The sequence below is a fragment of the Crinia signifera genome, unplaced genomic scaffold, assembly GCF_055691185.1.
Source record: "Crinia signifera unplaced genomic scaffold, ASM5569118v1 HAP2_SCAFFOLD_574, whole genome shotgun sequence".
NCBI lineage: Eukaryota > Metazoa > Chordata > Amphibia > Anura > Myobatrachidae > Crinia > Crinia signifera.
The window spans coordinates 22,986-45,416 of NW_028142467.1; the positions used below are offsets into that span (position 1 = coordinate 22,986).

Genomic DNA, 22,431 nt, shown 5'->3' on the forward strand with positions numbered 1-22,431 from the left:
ATTGTTAATAAGAGGTATGAACTACACTGGACAGAGGGGTGGGCTTTTCTCACCCTCGTGTCCAGGCGCTATACACAAATATTCAACATGGTGAAGGAGTAAAGGCAATTCAACACTACTTAGATTCTGATGGGGATCTATCTGTAGAAAGGAAAAATGTCATTCTTGATTCAATTATCTTCATACTTACACACAACCATTTCATTTTTTTTTTAGGATAGTCTTTACTTACAGCGATGGGGACCAGATTTGCACCTAGTTTTGCAAACCTCTATATGGGTCACCTTGAGGCACATCTAATCGGGGTGGCCCATATAAAGAAAATCTGGTCCTCTATGGCCATTACATAGAAGACCTCTTTAATATTTGGAATGGTGGACAGGACCTGGCACTTGATTTTGTTAGATTTCTTAACACTAATAATTTCAATCATACTTTCCCTCACACTTTTAGTTAAAACTCAGTTAACTTTATGTATATACTGTAGTATTCTCCATTGAGAATAATATAGTAGAGTTAACCAATTTTGTAAAACCAGTAGGCACTAGTAACTACCTCCATTATGTGAACATTATAGACCCTGGATCTTCAATATCCACAAAAAACAAATTTCAAGACTACGCCAAAATTGTACAACAGATAAGCTCCCATCTAAACCACTTGGTAGTTATAGATGTAATAAGAATATATGCCTTACCTGTAAATTTATGACCAATAAAAAGTATAAATGTCATTATTTCAACAGCTACAACAGCTACTACTTACTCGATTAAACAGTTTATGAATTGCGACACAACCTACTGCATGGACAGATGGAGCCCTCCTCATTTAGCCTGTTAATTGGATTAAGTGAGTAAAAGGATTACTATGCTAATCCCCAACTGTATTGTTCTATGTATTTTATTGCTGCTGAGAACAATAGGATAGCCATAGCTAGCCATGGTGAGCCACGACCTAAGGAACAAAGTTCACAGGGGCTCCAACTGTATATCCTCCAGTGTGCTTGTAATTTACAGTACGTTGGGAGGACTTGTAGTATTAATTGTCATTTTAGGGAACATAGGACGGACATTCTTGAAAAAAATCCCAATCACAGCATTCCCCACCACTTTTCTTTAATCCATGGAGGAGATCTGGAGGGCCTTTCTATCAAGGCCATTGAATACATCCCCACTACCAAGAGGGGTGGGGATCGTCTCAGATAACTCTTCCTGGCTGAGACTTCCTGGATCTTTAAATTAGATGCACTCAGTCCTCATGGACTAATTGAGGCTTTGGATTTTTCATGTATAGATTGATCTTTATAACTGGTAATTACATTATTTGTATTAATATTATTATTAATATTATTATTTAATTTTTCCTTTTTTTATTGTACCTTGTACCTAGAGTTCACCTTTAATTATGACTGGTACTAATATTAATTCATTTATATATAATCAATCGTTCTATAGAGTCATTGCCTCCTTCCATATGGGTTGGGAAGACAGCCAACTATCCATATGACATCAATATGCAATTTAGGATTTGCAGTTGCCTCTACTGCACGGGTGTCTAACATAAATCCGGCCCGCCAGACCTCGTCATGTGGCCCGCGCAGCCGCCGCCACCCACCCCCGCCTGGCGCCGATTACATTACTGCGGGAAGCCATCACAGTGTGAGTGTCACATCACATTCAGTGACACTCACATGACGACTCGAGACTGAGAGACATACCTAACAACGTGAGGAAGCCAGGTGACACAGTCACTCCGCCGCGGCACTCGCTGGGAGGAGGAGGGAGGCAGGACAGTGGACACAGACTTGTTAATGTCACTGTGTGACGTGCCCAACTCCTCCCCGTCTCCTTCTGCGGGCAGGGGCTACGGCGCTGCCATGTGTGACACATGCCCGCCTGACAGCAGTGCCAGTGACACCGTGACGTGCATGCTGCTGCGGCTGCCTGTCGGACTTGGACACCAGCCCGGCAGTGAGCTGCCTCCTGCCTATGGTGCCGCGCTGCGCAGCAGTGGCATCAGTTGGTTCAGTATATTTACTGTAAGTTCGGCAGTGGGGTGGGCACAGTTGTGTTGTCTCTTGTTGTCCAGACCAGTCTGTCCAGTCCAGAGTCCGTGGCCGGGCAGGCAGAGAGCCAGGCCAGCAGCACACAGCCGCAGCCTGAGCCCACAAATCTGCAGTGCGGCTGCCTGTGTCCAGGGTCATTATCAGTATCTGTCCCACTGTCAGCACCAGTCCAGAACTCTAGCGAGAGTCCTGCGAACCCAGAGGCCTAGGTCACCTGCTGGGCGATCTGACGTCACGTCACTGTGCCCTGTCCCAGGCCCTCAGCCAATCTCCCTGCTAGTTATTACTTACATTATTACAAAAAACAGTAATAATTGAATGCAGTGACAATCATTTATGATAATAAAGAGTGGACACATAGTCCTACAGATACAACCGGCCCTTTGAGGGTGACCAAACTGCTGATGCGGCCCCCGATGAATTTGAGTTTGACACCCCTGCTCTACTGGAACCAGTGAGGTCATTTGTCTGAATCAATCTATTATAGATACATCTGTTTTTTAAATTTAATTCAATTTATATTATATTTTTTGTCTCTTTCCCTCTTTGCAAATTATACATAATGTGCCTTTCCCACAAATGTAGTTACAAATGTATTCATTTTAATTTCTTATTTAAACCTTCATGTGTTAGAGCCTTTATTCTTCATTAGCTTTTATTCATAATAATAAAAATACAAATAAAAGTAAAAATAGATTAATACATTTTTTATAGTAATGCGATTTCAACTTTATGCATAAATGTATAGCGTAATAGACACTGGACACATTTACTTTTTATTTGTTTTGCTATATATGATTAGTTGATTAAGCAATTTGACTATGCCTGTCTTGAGAATGTATTTTTCTGTGGGAGTCAAAACACGTCATCATAATTTCCACCTGTGGTACATACAGATTCTACTGTCTGCAGGTCCCCACTATTCACTTCTGGCGAGCTGCTGCTACATACATTTCCTGGTTTGCTATACCTGGACTCTGCCACCAGTGACTACACAGGCATCTGCCACAACACACAGCTTTCAACAGTGTGCCTGACGCCGGTAAAAATCTTATTGCCAACAACCCGAACGGATCCTAGCCCCAAACCAGGGAATTAACCGGGTGAGCTGAATTGCTCCTGCACTGCTTGCATGGCAGTGATGGTCCACCTAAATGGGTGAGAACAACGTGCTTTGCTGGCATTCTACTGCTTTACTTCAAACAAGCTATCACTATTAACATTCTGCATGTCTGCATACTCGCAAATGGGCTTTTCCTTCAACCAAGCATACTAACCAAGCATCTACTAGTCAAGCACACTAACTTTTAACATCTTTGAACTAAGCAATTAACATCTAAAGAGGCTAATCACCTTTATTTATAAACATCAGTTTATACCACCTGCCTAGAACGGGGACCCCACTACACAATAACTACATTTATATATTTTTCATGAATTATGTATGTAAATTCACTTAAGAATTACATGTTTATGCAATTTCTATTTTAATAAATTATTTCTCCTGCAGAGCAGAATGTGTCTTTGTTACACATCCCCTTGCATGTTACCGAAGGACAGCGACTGCAGGGGAGAGGTGGTGGGGGCCTTTGAATGGTGGGTGGCCTCTCTGGTGCTCGGTTAGCTGCAATCTTCCAAGAACATTTGCCAATGCTCTTGGAAGATTCAAACTTTGAGGGTTTTGGACTATGTTTTTTAATTACCATAAATCCCGGAGTGCAGGATCATTGTTCATTGTGGGTTAGCCACTCCAAATCTTGACTCTGACTGCCAAAAACTGATGAAGCACCAGATGAAAACTTAGAATATAAATCTGAAATGTCATGCACACTTTGAAGCTGAAATGGAATTAGCTTTAAGAATATCAGATCTATAAATAAAAATACTCTCTGCAGTTGTCTGGCTGTAATCCTCTATTGGGACTCTGGAGCTGCAGCACTTGTATCTGCAACTGATATAAATGACTCTGGTGAGTAACTAGATCACAATCCCTTTTGAAATATTAGGCTGAAATCAATTTTTGGAGTAGATAGATGGGTGTCCTTTATCCAGGCAAACAGATATAAGCAAAGAAAGCTCAGAGGAACTTAAGTACAAAGCTGAAAAAGCTGTACTCAAATTGATGTCCCACTGCATGGCATTACAATTTTCCGCAGTCATTGGGTATATGATTTTACTTGAAGTGGTTGAAACTAGTAGATCTTCCAAAGAGATTATGGAGTTGGATTGGGCTCAGAGAACCTTGAGTATTGATGTAAGATGCTTGATACCTTAACTTGGATTGAGGCCCTGAGATACTTGCATCTCCTAAAAAAGAAAGTGGACTCTGGACAGTTTGGCAAGGAGGCAAAATGGGATGGCAAACTGTAGTTCATTCTTGGTACAAGCCGGCCAAAGTCCTTTGCTTGGACCAACAGATGGAGACAGAATTTATTTGATATTTGTATTGGCTAGAACCAAAGAAGACTGAACTGGACCAAAGGATAGAACCAGAGCTTGAACTGGCTGGAGCTGGAAGACTATTTGGAACTATGGATGGGACTGGCTACAGGCTAGAAATATTTGAATCAGCTAAAACCACATTTAGCCACATTTGCTTCGCCAAGCTTTAATGGTTTGGCGTTTGGCTCACACATTTTATGAGTGGTCAGATCAAGATAGAGAAACCCCGTTATGGTTCAATAGAGCATATAACGAAATGGTTAAATTATCGAAAGACAATATATGGGTTACTCAGGGCCTGATATCAATAGACCAGTTATATAGTGACGGTGTGTTTAGGTCCTTTCAGCAACTGAAGGAAAGTTTCGGAGTACCCAATACAGCCCTGTACCGTTACTTTCAGTTAAGGCATGCAGTGGCTGCACAGTTTCCGCAGGGTCCCCCTATGATTTCAGATTCAGCCATTAAGAAAATGTTACTCAACCTAGTACAGAGGGGCAAGATGTCCACAATATATGCACTTATCAATGATATACCAGTTCCAAATCAAATTACTAAACTTAGATTAAAATGGGAAATAGATGTGGGGTCTCTTTCTAATGAACAGTGGAATAAGATCCTGGGGTCATTACAATATACTACTCCATGCATTAGATATAGGCAAGTATTTTTCTATGTTCTTGTATTTGTAATAAATGCTGGCTACTGAGGGATTACCTGCATCAGGATATTTAAATATTTAAAGAAATGGGTATTCAAGCCTTAGATGTTATGTATAGTAAGTGTCTATATGTTTAATTTTGTTTATGTCGTACTGTATGAAATGAATAACAACAATAAAAAAAAATTACTCAATTAAAAAAAAACAGAGGAGACTGAACTGGGAAAAAGAATGGAACTGGATTAAGTATGGATAAGCTTGAACCGGCTGGTAACAGAGGACTCATTTGACCTACCGATGGACCGAAGTGTCCACAGGTACTTAATTCTGTAAAAGCAGAATACAAGTGCATACAGAAGTTAAAGTCTGTATCTGTGGCTCTATGAATTCCAACTGAGACCTTGACTCTGGATACCTCCCTTAGGAGGCTGAAATGCCAGAGTAAACTCTAGATGCCCCTTGGAGTATGTGGATCCAGTACCCCACCTGGGTTAACAGAATAAACAATTCTCCTACAGTAGGACACTTCTTGAGCCAGAAATCAGATACCACAACTGGGGTCAACAGGACAGATGTTTCTTCTAAAGCTATATTATTAGTCACCCCTCCTGCTGCTAATCTTTGGGCACCTCTTCTGTGGTAATATTATCAGATGCCTCTTCTTGGGCTGTGTCAGGGAACTCCTACACTATATCATATTAGCCATTAGAGCCAATCTAATGGAGGGCCTTTGCCAATAACAGTCACTCTTGTTCCATTAGTGCTGATGACATACTGGGGCATGCACTCAGGCTGGAAGAGAGAACCCTTTAAAGGAAAGGTTTTTTTTTATTGTCAGGGCAGTAAAATTGCGGAACGCTCTTCCAGAAGATATGGTGTCAGCAAACACAATAAATAATTTAATTAAGTTTGGACAAGCATGTATTGGATAAAAACATCCAGAGGTACAACCAATAAACATAATTTAGCCCAAAGTGGAATCAAAGTAAAAATTTCAAAGGATATTTAACATCTAGAGAACAGAGGGTCCTTTAAAAGGTTGAATTTGATGGACATAATGTCTTCTATCAACCAAAACTACTATGTTACTACATTATGTTACTATGTTACTGTATTTGAGAGCCTACCTGGAATTATCCCCCAGACAGTTATGTCTCACAAAATAGGCAGGAAACTGCTCCATATCTCTGGAGTAGCAGTGCACCATATAGGATCAGAGAGCTGAACTGGTATAAGGCAGGAATACACAAATTTTCCTGAGCCAAATTCATCTACTAGAACTGAGGGATTACACTGGAATCTAACCTCTACCCCACTGCCCCACATCTCCGATTCCCAGCTCATTAAATGAACCCATCTCGGTGAAGGAGACAGCAAAGGCGATTAAGTCAATGAGATCCCCAGCATCTCCTGGCCCTAATGGGTTTTTGGTCCAATACTATAAGATATTTCTTACAGAACTAACCCCACACCTTACCTCTCTCTTTAATAATATTATGGAAAGGGCCTCCTTTGATCCTGCAACTACACATGCAGGTATTGTGGTAGTCCCAAAGCCCGATAGAGACCCCACCCAATGTCAAAATTATAGAGCGATTTCCCTTTTAAATGTGGACCTTAAAATTTACGCCAAGGTCTTAGCATTATGCCTAACCCCTTCCTCTTTGGTCCATCCCAACCAAGCTTTTCATCCTTTTCTTAAAGAAATTGAGCTTTAAGCTACCTTTTCTGAATATAAGATCAATTACAGTAGAACTGAAATTCTGGATTTCTATTTATCAGTTAACATCAAAACTATTTTAAAAGCATCATTCCCTTTCAAATGGCATAAACAAAGGATTAATTATTTGGGAGTTTTTCTGACACGCAATCTCCATCAACTTTTTCAGGGCAATTACCCACGCCTTTTAGACCAAGTTAAGTCTGCAAATATGGTCTGCAACTTCAATCTCATGGATAGGTAGGGTGAACTCGATTGAAATTAATGTGCTTCATAGTAACATAGTAATTAAGGCTGAAAAAAGACATTAGTCCATCAAGTTCAGCCTATTTCACTTGTAACTACTGACTTGACTAAGTCATATCTATAGGATTCCCTTAGTGGCCAAAAATGTATCCAGTTTTGATTTAAATTCATTAATAATAGTTGCTGTAACCACCCCCACCGGCAATGAGTTCCAGAATTTTACTGCTCTAATGCTGAAGGATTCTCTTCTTAATTCAGTACGGAATTTTTTTTCCTCGAGCCTCAGTACATGCCCGCCTGTCCTAAGTATAGTACTTTTAGTGAACAAATCATCTCCCAGTTCCATATGATTCCCAATCCTGTATTTGAACACACTAATCATATCACCTCTCAACCTTCTTTCCTCCAGTGAAAACATATTCAGCCTGGTTAACCTATCTTTGTATTCTAGTGATTTGAGACTTTTTACTAGCTTAGTTGCCCTTCTCTGTACCTGTTCCAATTAATTTACTTCCTTCTTAAGGTGCGTGCCCAGAACTGAACACAGTATTCCAAGTGTGGTCTCACCAATGCCTTGTAAAGAGGCACTATCACATTGGCATCCCTTGAATCCATTCCCCTTTTAATGCATGCCAGTGTACGATTACCCAATTTTTCATCTATGATGACCCCTTGTCCTTCTCTACAGCAGAATTCCCTATAATAACGCCATTTAGCCTATAAGTAGCTTGTTAATTATAATTAATTACTTTACATTTATCAACATTAAACCACATTTTCCACCCTTCTGCCCACCTTTCCAGCTTAATTAAGTCACTTTGTAGTGCATCTACATCCTCCTGAGTTCATTCCTTACTAAATTTCATGTCATTCACAAAAATTGCAATTTTACTCTCCTATATCATTAATGAATATATTAAACAAGGTGGGTCCCAATGTTGAACCTTGCATGACTTTAATTTGGACCATACCCCAGCTGGAATGTATGTCATTTACCACCACTCTCTGTCCCCGATTGGGCAACCAGTTTTTAATCCAATTACACATTTTATCTACTAACCCTAAATTACCTAGTTTCATTAATAACCTTTTATGAGGCACTGTGTCAAAAGCTTTATTACATTAACAGATTTCTCTAAGTCCAGCCCCCTACTTAGTTCCTCATAGAAGCTAATTAAATTAGTCTAACATGATCTATTTTTGATGAACCCATGCCGAGCCTTACTTATCACTTTCTCCTGTTCTAAGAAATTTTGGATACAATCTCTTATTATTGCTTCTAATATTTTCCCCACAATGGATGTAAGGCTGACCAGTTTATAATTTTCAGGGTTAGTTTTGCTACCTTTCTTCCATATTGGTACTACATTGGCTATGCGCCAGTCCCTTAGTACCATCCCTGAGTTTATTGATTCCTTGAATAACATATATAATGGTAGTACTATGACAGAACTCAATTATTTTAGTATCCTAGGGTGTATCTCAGCTGGGCCAGGAGATCTGTTACTATTTAAGTTCTGTAATCTATTTTTGACTATTTCCTCACTCAAACATACAGTTTAGGAGCTATCAGTGGCACTATGCATGGCTGCCTAGGCGCTGTGCAGCTCGGTGGGTATGTGTTCCCTGTGTGATAAACTGTACTGTCCCTGCTTATATTGTCACCTATCTGCAATAACCAGTGGCGCCGCTGATGGCTGCCTAGGCCCTGTGCAGCTCGGCAGGTATGTGTTCCCCGCATGTAATGTGTCACAACGGAAGGGTTTGATGAGGCCGTGTGGTGCTCAGGAACTGGAGACAGAAGAGCGGTTAAATCAAGCAGGTTTAATGAAGGATTTCATATAGGGATGACTCAAATACTTCTTTGAGAAACAGTCACTGGTGAACAAAAAGAGCAAACTTTGCAAGGCACTTTGGGATAAACGAGGATACTGAAGTGTGGGAAGTAAGGACACTGGAAGTTTTCAGGTTGGATGTATATGCCCAGGCTGTAGTTGACTCCAGAGAAGAATGTGAATGTGATGACTGACATCCAAGGACTGAAAGATGGAGCATACTGGATTAGGACAACTGGACCTGGAGGCGGTAGCACCAAAAAACCCAGGAATACGGACTGGCTACCAGACTAGACTGGGACCGCAGCAATGGGGTCAGAGGCCAGCTAGCTGAAACTGACGGCAGGACAGGATATGCAGGAGCACTAGAAATAGTCAGGAGTCTTCTCAGGAACTGCACAGCTCAAGATACTTTTTATACTGACCCTGAACAGCCTAGGCAGATCCCCTATATAGAGGGCGGCTGTCATTAGATGACAGGGTAGAATGGGTGGAAAGCCCCTGACCTGGCCCAATCACCTCTTTGCCCTTAACCAAGATGGCGACACTGGGATTTCCAGCGCCGCCAAACTACAGAGTCAGTGCTGCACCTCCTGCCTCCCCCTGCTGCCTATGACCACCGAGAGCTGCCACCACCCGCAGACCGGAGAATTGGGAGCCCACACACGCTAGCTGATGGCGGGCATGGACTGGTGAGTACTGTGCCCGCCGTGCTCCGCCACGGTGGCACATGACAGTATCCTCCTCGTTTCGGGTGGCCTCAGGACACTTACGAACCTTCTGTGGATTCCTTTGAAAGAATTGCTTAATGAGACTTGGAACATGTAGATCAGCAGAGTCCACCCAAGAATTCTCTTCAGGACCAAACCCAGCCCACGCTACCAAAAACTGGAGACGAGAGTTGCGGTAACAAGAGTTTATAATTCGTTTGACCTCGAATACCACATCCTTCTCGGTATTGATCTTCGGTGGCTTAGGCACCCTTTTTTGATAGACATTTTATTTTAATGGTTTGAGAAGAGATCTGTGAAAAGAGTTTGAAATCTTCATAGAAGATGGAAGTTGCAGTCTATAGGTCACAGGGTTAATGACTGAGGGTTAATGACTTGGAAACGGACCAATAAATCGAGGAGCCAACTTCATAGATGGTAAACGGATATGTAGATTACGAGTTGACAGCCATAAAAGGAAGTTTGTAACCAATCGCACAGGAAGAAATTACTATAACCCCTATATCACAAATATATTAGTAATGTAATAGTGCTTCATGGGGTGTGCTGCCACTGAGACAGGGAATTGATGAAATTGCATGAAAAAGAGAAGACTGTCATGTGCTGTGGCGCACTTGGAAGATCAAAGAAGAACAATTATAAAATATAACTTTTAATTAATATCATTCTAAGAACTGCGACATATAAAAACATTTACCATAGAAGGTACATAGAAAGATAGAAAGATTTCTTTAAAAAATGGGATAATATCCTCTTATGGTGAACCCCAATGTCGATGCCCTGTATCAAATTGGTCAGGGCATCTTACAGTGTGTATCCGCTAACTGTGTGAGACTTGATAAGTCCTGTATCATTATGTTACAGCAAGCTATTGTTTATTGGAATGTGTCTCCTATACTTGTGCAGTTGATACACTTAAGCTATCCCATATCAGAAAAATACTTTATTTAGGATAACTGCCCAAATGAGGCAATAGGGAGTGGGAGCGAGCGGTTATGTATATTGGTAGTACATGCAGCAGTGTGTTCTAGAACTGCCGTATGCAGTTAGACATGTGTTCCTTTAACACTTAAACTGCTGGCTGGAGGAACACACTGGCTATTTTTGTGCCGTTTCTCCCTCTTCAGACTGTGCGCACCAGTATCAGCCTCTGAGAGGAGAACGCGATTAGGTGTAACTACGCGACTCTTACTCTGTCAGTGCTGCTGGTGATGTGTTCAATCGCTTCCCGTCAGTATCAGGAGGCGCCGGTATCTGAAGAGGGATCGTGGTCAGTATGGTGACGCTACAATTCTCACCCTATCAGGCCCGTATTGCTCTCTACTGCACACTGATCCCACAGGGCTGATGATTGTGACTATTGTATCTGCACTCTTGTGCTAAGTTCACCTGACTGTACAGGGTACGTGGTCAGGATCTGACCCCACGACTCTGGCCCAGTGCCTCTGTGTGCTGATACCGGTCGCCCTCATACATATACAAAATTAATTTCAAGGGAGAACCCACAGGTCGATTGCTTTGTGTCAAATTGGTCAGGGCGTCTTACGGTGTGTATCCCCTTACTGCGAGAGACTTAGTAAATGTATCAAACTGTTGCTGCCAATTATTGTTTATTGGAGTATATCTCCTCTCCTTGGGCAGTTAGTACAATCTAGCTACCCTGTATCAGGAAATATTTAATTAGGATAACTGCCCAAGTGAGGCAATGGGGAATATAAGCGAGTGGTTAGGTGTATTCAATATACATGCAGCGAAGTGTTCTAGGATTTCTGTTAGAGGCTAATATCTGCTGACGTATGCAGTTGGACCTATATCCTTTAACACTTCAGCTGCTAATTTGGAGGAAAGCACTGGCTATTTTCTGTGCCATGTTTCCCTCTTCAAACTGTGCGCACCAGTTTCAGCCTCTGAGAGAAGATCGCGGTTAGGTGTAACTACGCGACTCTCACTCTATCAGTTCTGCTGGTGATGTGCTCACTCGCTTCCCGTCAGTGTCAGAAGGTGCCAGTGTCTGAAGGGGGATCGAGTTGACAGCCATACCCGATCTCCAATTTTCAGGCTAGGAACTGCTCTTCTCTTCTTGTTGGCCACTCTCTTGTACTGAGCAGAAGATTTGAGAAGGGCACTGTGGACATCAGACCAGATTTTAGCAAAACAATGTAGAGAGGATTTTACTGCTGGTACCTCCGGTAATGATAAATTTGAGAAGTCAGGAGACCGTGGATACTTACCGAATATGGTAAAGAAAGGTGTAGTTCCAGAAGATGAATGGTATGAGTTGTTGTGCGCATACTCTGCCCAGGGTAGCAGATCAACCCAGCCATCTTGAAAGTAGGAAACAAAAAGCCGAATAAAAGCCTCCAGATCCTGGTTAATACGTTTGGTTTGACCATTAGTTTGTGGATGAAAGGCTGTGGAGAACTTATGTTTCACCTGGACGGCCAAGCAAACAGCTCTCCAGAATTTAGCGACAAATTGAACCCCTCGGTCAGATATGATTTCTTTGGGCAGACCATGAAGTTTGAAGATGGTGGAGATGAAGAGTTGCACCAGTACTGGTGCTGATGGAAGAGTTTTCAGTGGGAAGAAGTGAACCATTTTAGAGAATCGGTCGACTACCACCCAGATCACAGTATGTCCCTTTGCGGAGATAGTTCGGAGATAAAGTCCATTGACAAATGTGTCCACGGCTCTTTTGGAATAGAGAGTGGTAAAAGAGTTCCAGACGGTGATGTCCTTGGAGTCTTATGCTGGGCACATTTTACACAGGAAGTGACAAAGTTGACCACATCAGTTCAAATAGAGGGCCACCAGTAAGATCGTAGCTGTAACATCAAGGTTTTTTGAGCTCCGGTGTGACCAGCAAAATGGGAAAAGTGGGCCCAAGACAGTAGCTTATTTTAAACTAGGCGGGTGCGGGGAAGTATACTAAGAAACCCTTCCCGACACTGTCTGACTTTCCCGTATATCCCCTACATCAATATAAGTGAACGAATCCTGCACAAGGTGCTCAGCCCTTGCTGTCACCCAGGTGCAGCGTTTTGCGCCCTTGACATTGTTCACTATCTGCACGCATCCTGCACAGAGTGAGCAGCATTTGCTGTCTCCCGGGTGCAGTTATTTGCGTTTCTAAGAACTGTGAAACAGAGACAGTAACACAGCGTGCTACACCAGCACCACCCCATTTATTATCTTTATTATTGCTGCACCTCTTTAGTGTAAATTCAATAAATTGTTTTTATCACCTCAGCATTTCAGATTCCTACTTGCAGCCACACTCACTGTTAGCGCAGACCTCTAAACCCCCCCATCCACGATTTCTATTATTGCAGGGGGCCAGGCCCCCCCCCTGTTTTGAGGTACAGTAGCTTGTGTTTGTTACACTTATTCTAAAGTTCCCTGGGACCAGCGCCAACCAAAACATACCTATCCATAGCATTTTGGGCTATGGTCAAGCGGCTTTTTCCCTATGGGAATTTTAGACATACGCTTAGGCAGGGAAAACCGAGCCACACAGATATTTGACGATTTAGACATCACCACCACACTTCAGGAAGATGGGAAGAAATTCTCTGATACTTTCCTATCATTAGAAAAATTAGTGACGAAAGAAACCAAACTATGGTGGGATGTCACCACCTTACAATGGTACATAGACCATAACTTAGTACCCAAAGGACTTAAGATCAAAAAATCACCAACACATCATCTAGAAGACAGTAAATTCATGACAGAATGGAACACAATTACCCATGACTGTTCATTAAAATTAACCCAATTGATAATAGACACCCAACACATTGAGTTAAAAAACTTAGAGAAGGAGATTGACACACTCAATAACCAACTAGACAGCTTCAGAGACCAAGCAGAATTCCAGCAATTAGAGAGCCTTTCACAACAGAGATTACTGAGGAATGAACAGACCATTATAAACACAAAGAGAGACAAAATCATTAGAGACAAGACAGGCAAAAAACAGCACAAATTGAAAAGACTGAGGGAGAAACACGTAAACAAGAAAGATCTGACGAACATTAACCCACAAACACCCGCCAATAGAAAACCCACGAAAAAGAAGAACACTCCAATCTACAAACGCCTCAACCTTACATATCAACAATATATGACAAAATTACACACAACCACAAATATACCAAGTAATAACCTGACACCCATTCACATAAGAGAGACAGATAACCTCAACCTTGACATTAGTGCATCAAGCAACGATACATGCGATACATCCTTCTCCACCTACAGCATTGCGGACGAAACACCTCAAACTTGCAAAACTTGCAAGGCAATCATTAGAAAGAGGCACAACGCTCCCATTCGTGACAGTGAGACCCACTCCTGATACACATGAAGAGATACTCAGTAACACTGACACGGTTCAGACACAATGTGCAGATCAGGTTTTTTTAGGAACAACTCAAGTATACCTGACATACATAACGACAGTAACAGAAACACTGGGGTTAAACAAGAACAAAAGGAAACTCACCACGCTAGAAGAGGATGTAGAGGAGGAAGGAACAGACACAAAAAGAAACAAGACACAGAACACACACAAGGACACAAAACCAAAAATACAGACAGTACTGGGATTTTCAACATTAGCAGCCTCACACTCGAGGAAAGGCACATAACCCTCCTTAACAAGGGATTAAAATTCACTCCCACAGCACGACTGGATAAATTCCAGACCTACATCGATCTACATAAATTCACTAGGAAACTAGCTCTCGCCAAGTACCACCACAAACCCCCACCACACTACCCTAAAAAAGACACAACAGACAACTACAGACACTCAGAACTCAAACCAGTATCCAAATTTTACCCACAACACATGCGAGGACATCTGGTCGACACATTTGAAACATTGGTAACACATGATTTAGAAAACCTCAACATTAAAGAACACAAAACACACATGAATCTGACCAAACGAGAATTAGAGACTATGAAAGAACTCAGGGACCCCAAAGAGATCACTATAAAACCAGCGGACAAAGGGGGAGGAATCATCACACACAACTACACGAAAGAAGCATTAAGGATATTATCAGACACCGAAACATACAAACCCCTTATTAAGAACCCCACAGACGCATTCCAACATGATCTAAGAACTCTACTACAGAAGGGTAAAGACAAAGGCATATTAAACAAAAAGGAACACACCTTTCTTGACAACACCAACCCAGTCATTCCCGTTTTTTATTACCTTCCCAAAGTACACAAAAACACAGAACACCCACCAGGCTGACCCATAGTATCCGGTATACAATCACTCACATCCAACTTATCCCAATACATAGATAGATTCCTACAGCCATACGTAAACACACAGAAATCATACATAAGAGACGCCACAGACATAATCAAAACACTACAAGACATAGACTGGCAAGACACAATTTTGGATATGCACCAGCAACATCACCTCTCTATACTCAGTCATTGACCATAATCAAGGGACAGAAGCCATCAGACATTACCTCGAACAAGACACATCCCTCCCCAGCGATCAGACACAGTTCATCCTAGACTGCATCAGACACATTCTGGAACACAACTACCTATGGTTTAGTGACACATACTACAAACAGATCAAAGGGACCGCTATGGGCACCAGATTCGCCCCAGCTACGCCAATCTGTTCATGAGCTGCTGGGAAGACCGCCACATCTGGGCAGATGGCGAGCTGGAGGAGAACCTGGTGCTCTGGCGAAGATATATAGACGTACCCGAGCACCCAGAAGGCAACAGACTGTACGCTTATCACGGTCCCGATAGCAGATTGCCTTATCCACTTTCCTAATAATACCCCTTTTACACCAAAAACCCTGGTCGGACCCTGGTCTTTGAACACGGATGTTTCCAGGGTCGGACCCTGATTCCTAACCCATTTACACAGCAATTCGACCTGGGTCGGACCAGGGTCTGCACCATTTACACTGGACCTGGGTCAGCCCTGCCTTGTCATAACAAATGGCCTGCAGCAGCACCACACAACCTTCCCTGCACATCATCACCCGCCCTCCCTGCAGCATCACATCACACCCCACCTGCACATTTTCACCCCCCGCACATCACCACCCCCCTGAAGCAGCATCATCCCCCTGAAGCAGCATCACCATCCCTGCAGCATCAAATCACATACACCTCTGAAGCAGCCTCACCCCCCCCCTGCCCATTATCACCGCCCCTGCAGCATCAAATCACACCCCCCCTCCCCCCTGCAAATCATCACCCCCCTGAAGCATTACATCATTACCCCAACCCAGTGCGGGGTACAGCCTCCAGGCAGCGGGGTCCGGCAATGCAGGGCAGGGGGGCGAGCTGTCAGGCTGCTGAGGGGGGAGACGGATGGGATGCTCGCTGCTGCTCGCGAGCGTCCCTGCGGCGGCTGGGAACTAGTAGCGGCAGTTCCCAGCCTGCACAGGGACGCTCGCGGGTTACTTCCCATACACTGGAGGGACACCGCCGGTGACTTCCTATACGCTGGATGGACCCCCTGCCCGCCTGCACTGCCGGACCCCGCTGCCTGGAGGCTGGACCCCGCGCTGGGGGGCTGATGATGTGGTGCTACAGGTGATGATGTCCCCTGCCCACATGCACTGCTTATTCCCGCTGCCTCCACTCCCGACCCCACGGCTGCAGGGGGGAGTTGTTACAGCAGCAGCGAGCATCCCATCCGTCTCCCCCCCTCAGCAGCCTGACAGCTCGCCTGCCCCCCTCTCCCCCCCGCAGCAGCTGGGGACAGCTTTTCCAGCACTGCATGCCATGCACGGACCCGCTGCGGGTGCCTCAACCCGCAGCGGGACCATTTACACCGGCCTCTACACGGGTCCTAACTGTGTTCTACCCAGGTCAGGACCTGGGTAGAGGACCCGTGTAAATGGACACGGCTTGACCCCATTTACACTGCCGAAGATCCGGGTCTGACCCGCCACTGACCCGGATTTTTCGGCGGTGTAAAAGGGGTATTATTGAATCCCCTACCACCACTATCTGTCTTTGGCCCTTCTTATAAGAATTCCCCTCCTTGCCAGAAGGGGTATTCCTCTGGTTGCTAGAGATTATTACCTTAGATGTCCTTCCCTGCCAGCTCCCCCAGCTCCTTGCTTCCAACCATAGTATCTTCGTCCAATCGGGCGTATCTACTAGGGTTTGGCAGCTCAGAGCTTGCCTGACGTTTCCTCCATCGTCAACTCTTCTTAGATCCCCTAACTGTCACCCAGCTACCTACTCTCTCATTCTTATCATTCTTATCAGACTCACTCACCTAGTTTGGCATGACCTATGCCCCACAAATCCATGCTGGTTCTAACTCAAAATATTATTGATTTTCAAGTTCTGAATGCGATCCTTTAAAATACACTCCAGTAATTTCTCCACTATTGATGTAAGTCTTCACGCCAGAAATAAATTAAAGATTTAAAGCTTTTCAACCTGAGAATTTCTGAAAAACCCAGGTTTTCCTTCTGTAGGAAAGGGTCAAACCGGGTCTCAAATTCTGTCTCGCCGACCCTGTTCTTGACCAGGTTCGGCAACCCGGGATTTAAGACCCAGGTTGACCCTTTCACATTTTCAGCAAATTCTCGGGGTGAAAAGCTTTAACCTGGTCATTTGTTTCTGGTGTGAACTCGAGTCAGACTGCACCAGGCAAAATGACCAGGCACACATAAATACCGGATAATTGCTGGGTTGGTGGTATAAAAGGTGTATCACTGGTCTATAATTTCCTGGCTGTGTTTTACTCCCCGGTTTATGTATTGGCACTACTGTACATGTTGTATTGGCCAGTCCCTTGGTACCCAGCCTGATGAAATTGAATCTGTGAAAATTAAGTATAATGGCCTAGCTATTTATGAGCTTAGCTCCATTAAAACCATTGGGTGTAAGCAATCTGGCCCTGGAGATGTATATATCTTAATTTTGCATACAGAAGATGCTTACAGACTTTTTCTTCAGTTAACCAAGGATTAAACGGACATTATTATTACTATTGTTTTGTAATAATCCCACTATTTGATCCTCTCTAGTAAATTCTGTCAAGAAGAAGGCATTTAATTCCTCTACGTTGTCCTTATTTAATCCAACTACCTTACCTTACCTTACTTTCTTACCTATGTAAGCCCTGTGAGGAGCATTAGTAGACACTATATTGAAAAGGGTATTATTTGGGGGAGTTTGGATAATGTCAGGGTATTTTTTGTAATTTTTTATTTCATGGTGGCTAACATTTTGAAATCCATTCCCCATCTGGAACTATAAATTCATACTGGTGATCTTAAGTGAATGGGGTAAGGACTTGTATTTTACTTATGATAGCTAATTTTCCAGTAAAATTAAATGATTTACTCTACAGACAAATTGGGTATGCAGGCTAGTTAATAATTATTGGACACTGAGTTAAAAAAAATTAACATTCAATCTTTCCACAAAATATTTAAATAAAGTTCTGCGTAACATATCAGCCAAATAATATAGGGTGCTTTTCTTTACCTGTTGTGGGCTGAGTTGTTGGGCTGGGACAGTCTTCAGAAGCAGCAAGCTCTTCCAAAGCTTGTAGAGTAGAAACCAGAGCATCATCCAGCTCCCTTGCATGGTCACTGACTGTACGTGTCTGGACATTATCAATTAAGGTCACTGGCAAGTCATGATAACCACATACTGACACCACATGAACTTTTTCCTGTTTTCTGCCCTTTCCCTGGCTCTTTAGGTCAATTTGTTTTGTTTCTTCCTCATCTGAACTGTTGTCTTCAAAACCTGGTGGAGGGGGTGCTGCTGAAGGCAAAATGGTTGCAGTCTCCCCTGCCTCCCTTTCATTTGTCCCAATCTCTACTTCTTCCTCATTGTCTTTCTTTTTCCTTTTCACATGCTCGGGAGGCGGCAAGGATATGAGATCGACCATATTGTCCCTACAGGTGGAATTAATGCACTTCACATCCGAACCGCCTCCTTCCAATCGGCTCTTCATTTTAGCCTTACAGGAGTCACAAAAGAAATAGGTGCTCTCCAATTTCACCTGGGTATCCATAGTGAAGGAACGGGACCTGCAGACCTCGGGCGGATCCTTTGTCCCCTCCATTCCCTGTTGATTGAAGGAACCTTTGGGTGTGGGGTCAGACTTTGTTCTTGGTCTGGTCTCCTTCGTGACAAGATTCTGGTTGACATATCTACCCTCCTTGTCCTGTAAGTTGAGGTAGCACAGACTGATAGGCTCCTGGTTCTCTGATGGGGTATGTAATGCAGAAGCTGGGCCCTTTGAGTGTGAGAAATCAGAGGAAATTCTGGAGGGAGAGCCTGCTTTAACAGAAGCTTGCATGCGTGGCACTGTGGGCACACTGATGTGATCTGAAAAAAAGGAGAAAATAAATAAAAATGTAAACTATTAAACTTTAGAGAAAAAAATGCCCCGCCCCCCCCCCCCCCCCCCCCCAAAAAAAAAAAAACACAGAAATAATTTAGGTCTATTGTAGATAAAACACTGTAAATAGATTTTGAGATGTGTACAACAACTCAGTGGTGAATTTTGTCACTTATAATTAAGTCGAACACTTTGCCAGAATGAGTGCTATTTGGGGCAGCATGGATAGTGTAATGGTTAGGGATGTGCACCGGCCACTTTTCGCGTTTTGGGTTCTGATTACCTTCAGGTTTTGGGTTCTAATGGGTTTTGCCAAAACACCCCCTAAACGTTTTGGGTTCTGATTTTTTTTTTGCTCCTATACTACTAACCTCAATAACATTAATTTCCACTCATTTCCAGTCTATTCTGAACACCTCACAATATTGTTTTTAGGGCAAAAGGTTGCACCAAGGTAGCTGGATAACTATGCTAAGCCACACAAGTGTGTGGCACAAACATGTGGCTCATATAAGAGTGGCACTGCAGCAGCAGACAGGATGGCAGTTTAAAAAACTAGGCCCCAAAAAGACCCCTATCTGTCTTGATCGTGTTTACCATGTGCAGCCAAGGAGCGGTGGGCGTTTCTTGCAGCACAGAGTTTGTCTGCAAGTGTGTAACTGTTTAGATCAGTTTAACATCCAACAAGACCTCTATCTGGCTTGATTGTGTGATTATGATTATTATTATTAATTTTGTGATTATTATTCATTTATTACCATTCGTCTCTTAAATCATTGCCTAATGGGTGGAGGGGGCTAATCAATTACTAGGTGGCAGATGGGAGAGTTCCTCCACCTCTCTAGTACCCCTGGGTTGGAGATGTATCACTTTTCAGCAACCGGTGGTTTCCTACCTAACCGTACATGTACAGTACAGTTAAGCAGCCAACAAGACCCCGATCTGGTTTAATCGTGCACTGTTTACCATGTGCAGCCAAGGAGCAGTGGGCGTTTCGTGCAGCACAGAGTTTCTCTGCAAGTGTGTAACTGTTTCGATCTTATGGACAAGAAAAAAGAAAAATTCCCGCATCAGTACCTTTTCTTATTTTCGATCCTCTTCCCCCAGTTATTTTCCACACACAGGGAGACACAATCTTCACCTAAGATTAGTCTGGGGGGTGCTACCCACAACTTAAAGTTAGACCAAAACACCCACAGAGAAAAATAAGTTTCTTTCTGGGTGCACTGAGAATCAATTTTTTTCATAAAATTTAACCTTTATTTTGTTCTATATAATGATGCCTTGAAAAAGTGCAAGTGAAATGGTCGAAGGCAATCAGAGAGGGTGTTATGTGTGTGTGTACAAGTCAGCTTAGTTGAGCCACATAGGGATAAATTAGCCAACAACCTTGTCAGGAAATTGTTTATGTTATATCAGCCATATAGGTGTATATGAGTGACAACCTGCAGTGTATATACAGGGGAGGCACGAGGGAGCAGTGAGAGCTGGGGACACGCACGCTGTGTTACCCGGGATATAGAAACACGCTGACAGCGCCCCGTGACAGAATATCATTACAGAGACCAAGCGAACCTTGCAGCCCGGCAGTGAAAGAGGGCACGGTGTATATCGATACACGGACCCCTTGATACCTGCAGGCGGTCTGAGATATATCAGAGTGCTCCACTCGTGAGGTCACTACTGTATGTTAAACAGCCCCGCCAGCAAGCATAATACGGTGGTGGAAGGGACTTTACCCATATGAGACTAGGAATTACACCTGTAATAAAATAATAAATGTAATAGACAATCTTATGTGCTAAACAGTACCTGTAATAATATTATCATTTACTGCGCTACCTGGCGGTGAACCGCTCATTAACGGGTATAATAACAGGGTGAACGGGATTAGGGGGACATTATAATACTTATCCCCAGACCCTTATAAATTGGCCCTGTGAAATGTATGACTGTCACAAAGCTGACGGACAATTAGAAAAAACAGCCACTGCAATCCAAGCGATAATATTGCTCAAATCTTCTGGGTAACAAATTATATTTGAAAAGGTAAAGGCTGTATAATAATAGTAGCATTTATAAAGAGGATAGGTCCAATAAAGTTTCCACTGCACTATGCCCAGCGGATAAACATGGACATATGCAATTAAATTTAACTTGTGTAAAAAAGCCTTCTTCTTGGTGACAAGATACATGCAAGGGTCTCTCCCAATGTCACTCAGCGCAGATAAATAAGAATCCTCGTGTAGTCCCTACAGATAGGCACAGGAGGAGTAGCACTTGTTGTCTAAATATTGTAGATGGGAAAACGTACACACTGGAATATTATTGAAACATTGTTGGCAGAGGGATACAATAACACTATAATAGATTGCTAGGCATCAATATAATAATAAAAGTGGTGTCTGCCAAATAACTGCTACAGTGTAAGCCCTAAAAAGCATAGAATCCCTGTGGTTACACAACTGCTACTAAATTGAAACATTAAAACAGCAGCAAGTATCAACTTACAATAAAGGTAAATTGAAGCCTAAGAGTGTGAAAATAGGCTAACGCACACACATTCATCTTTCTCTTTCTCTTTTAAGTTTATTGTACACTATTTTTCTATCTTTATTGCACATATCTATCTTTTAATATTTCACTTTAAAACAAAGTTATATGGTCTTCTGTTGATAAGAGACCCTTTTATATAGAACAAAATAAAGGTTACATTTTATGAAAAAAATAGATTCTTAGTGCACCCAGAAAGAAACTTCTTTTTCTCTGTGGGTGTTTTGGTCTAACTGTTTCGATCAGTTTAACATCCAACAAGACCCCCTGGCTTGATTGTGTGATAATGATTATTATTAATTAATGTAATCTGATTGTTTAATTTTGTGATTATTATTAATTTATTACCAGTCATCTCTTAAATCATTGCCTAATGGGTGGAGGCTAATCAATTACTAGGTGGCAGATAGAAAAGAGTTCCCCCACCTCTCTAGGAACACTTTTACCCCTGGGTTGGAGCTGTATACCATTTCTTACGTGTCACGGCTAAAGGGCTGGATGGAGTCGTGTTGTGCACAGGAACTGGAGACGGACCATGAGGAGTAGGGTTAAAACGTGCCAGTTTAATAACGGATTTCATAAATGATAAACTTCACTCAAATACTTCTTTAAGTGACAGTTGGATAACTTAAATAGAGTCCAGCACAATCCTAATAACGGGCAGGTAAATCTGAAAACGTATACTTGATGAGCCAGAGTACATAGAGGAAGATCCGGAAAGAGGTTGATTTGATGATAGAAGAAATGGATCCGGATGACTGAAAGATGATGGAATGAATGAGTTGAATGA

At 42.7% G+C, this 22,431-nt stretch overlaps 1 protein-coding gene across 1 annotated transcript in view; it reads right to left on the bottom strand.

Annotated features, from left to right (window-relative positions):
- Nucleotides 1-19,096, bottom strand: part of LOC146055757 (FERM and PDZ domain-containing protein 3-like) — a 37,724-nt gene extending 18,628 nt beyond the window's left edge. Inside the window, exon 1 of the mRNA XM_083168311.1 lies at nt 18,221-19,096. Within this exon, the coding sequence (XP_083024437.1) occupies nt 18,221-19,046 (826 nt within the window). The 5' untranslated portion in view covers nt 19,047-19,096. The remainder of the gene's footprint in view (nt 1-18,220) is intronic.
- Between the last annotated feature and the right edge of the window lie 3,335 nt (nt 19,097-22,431).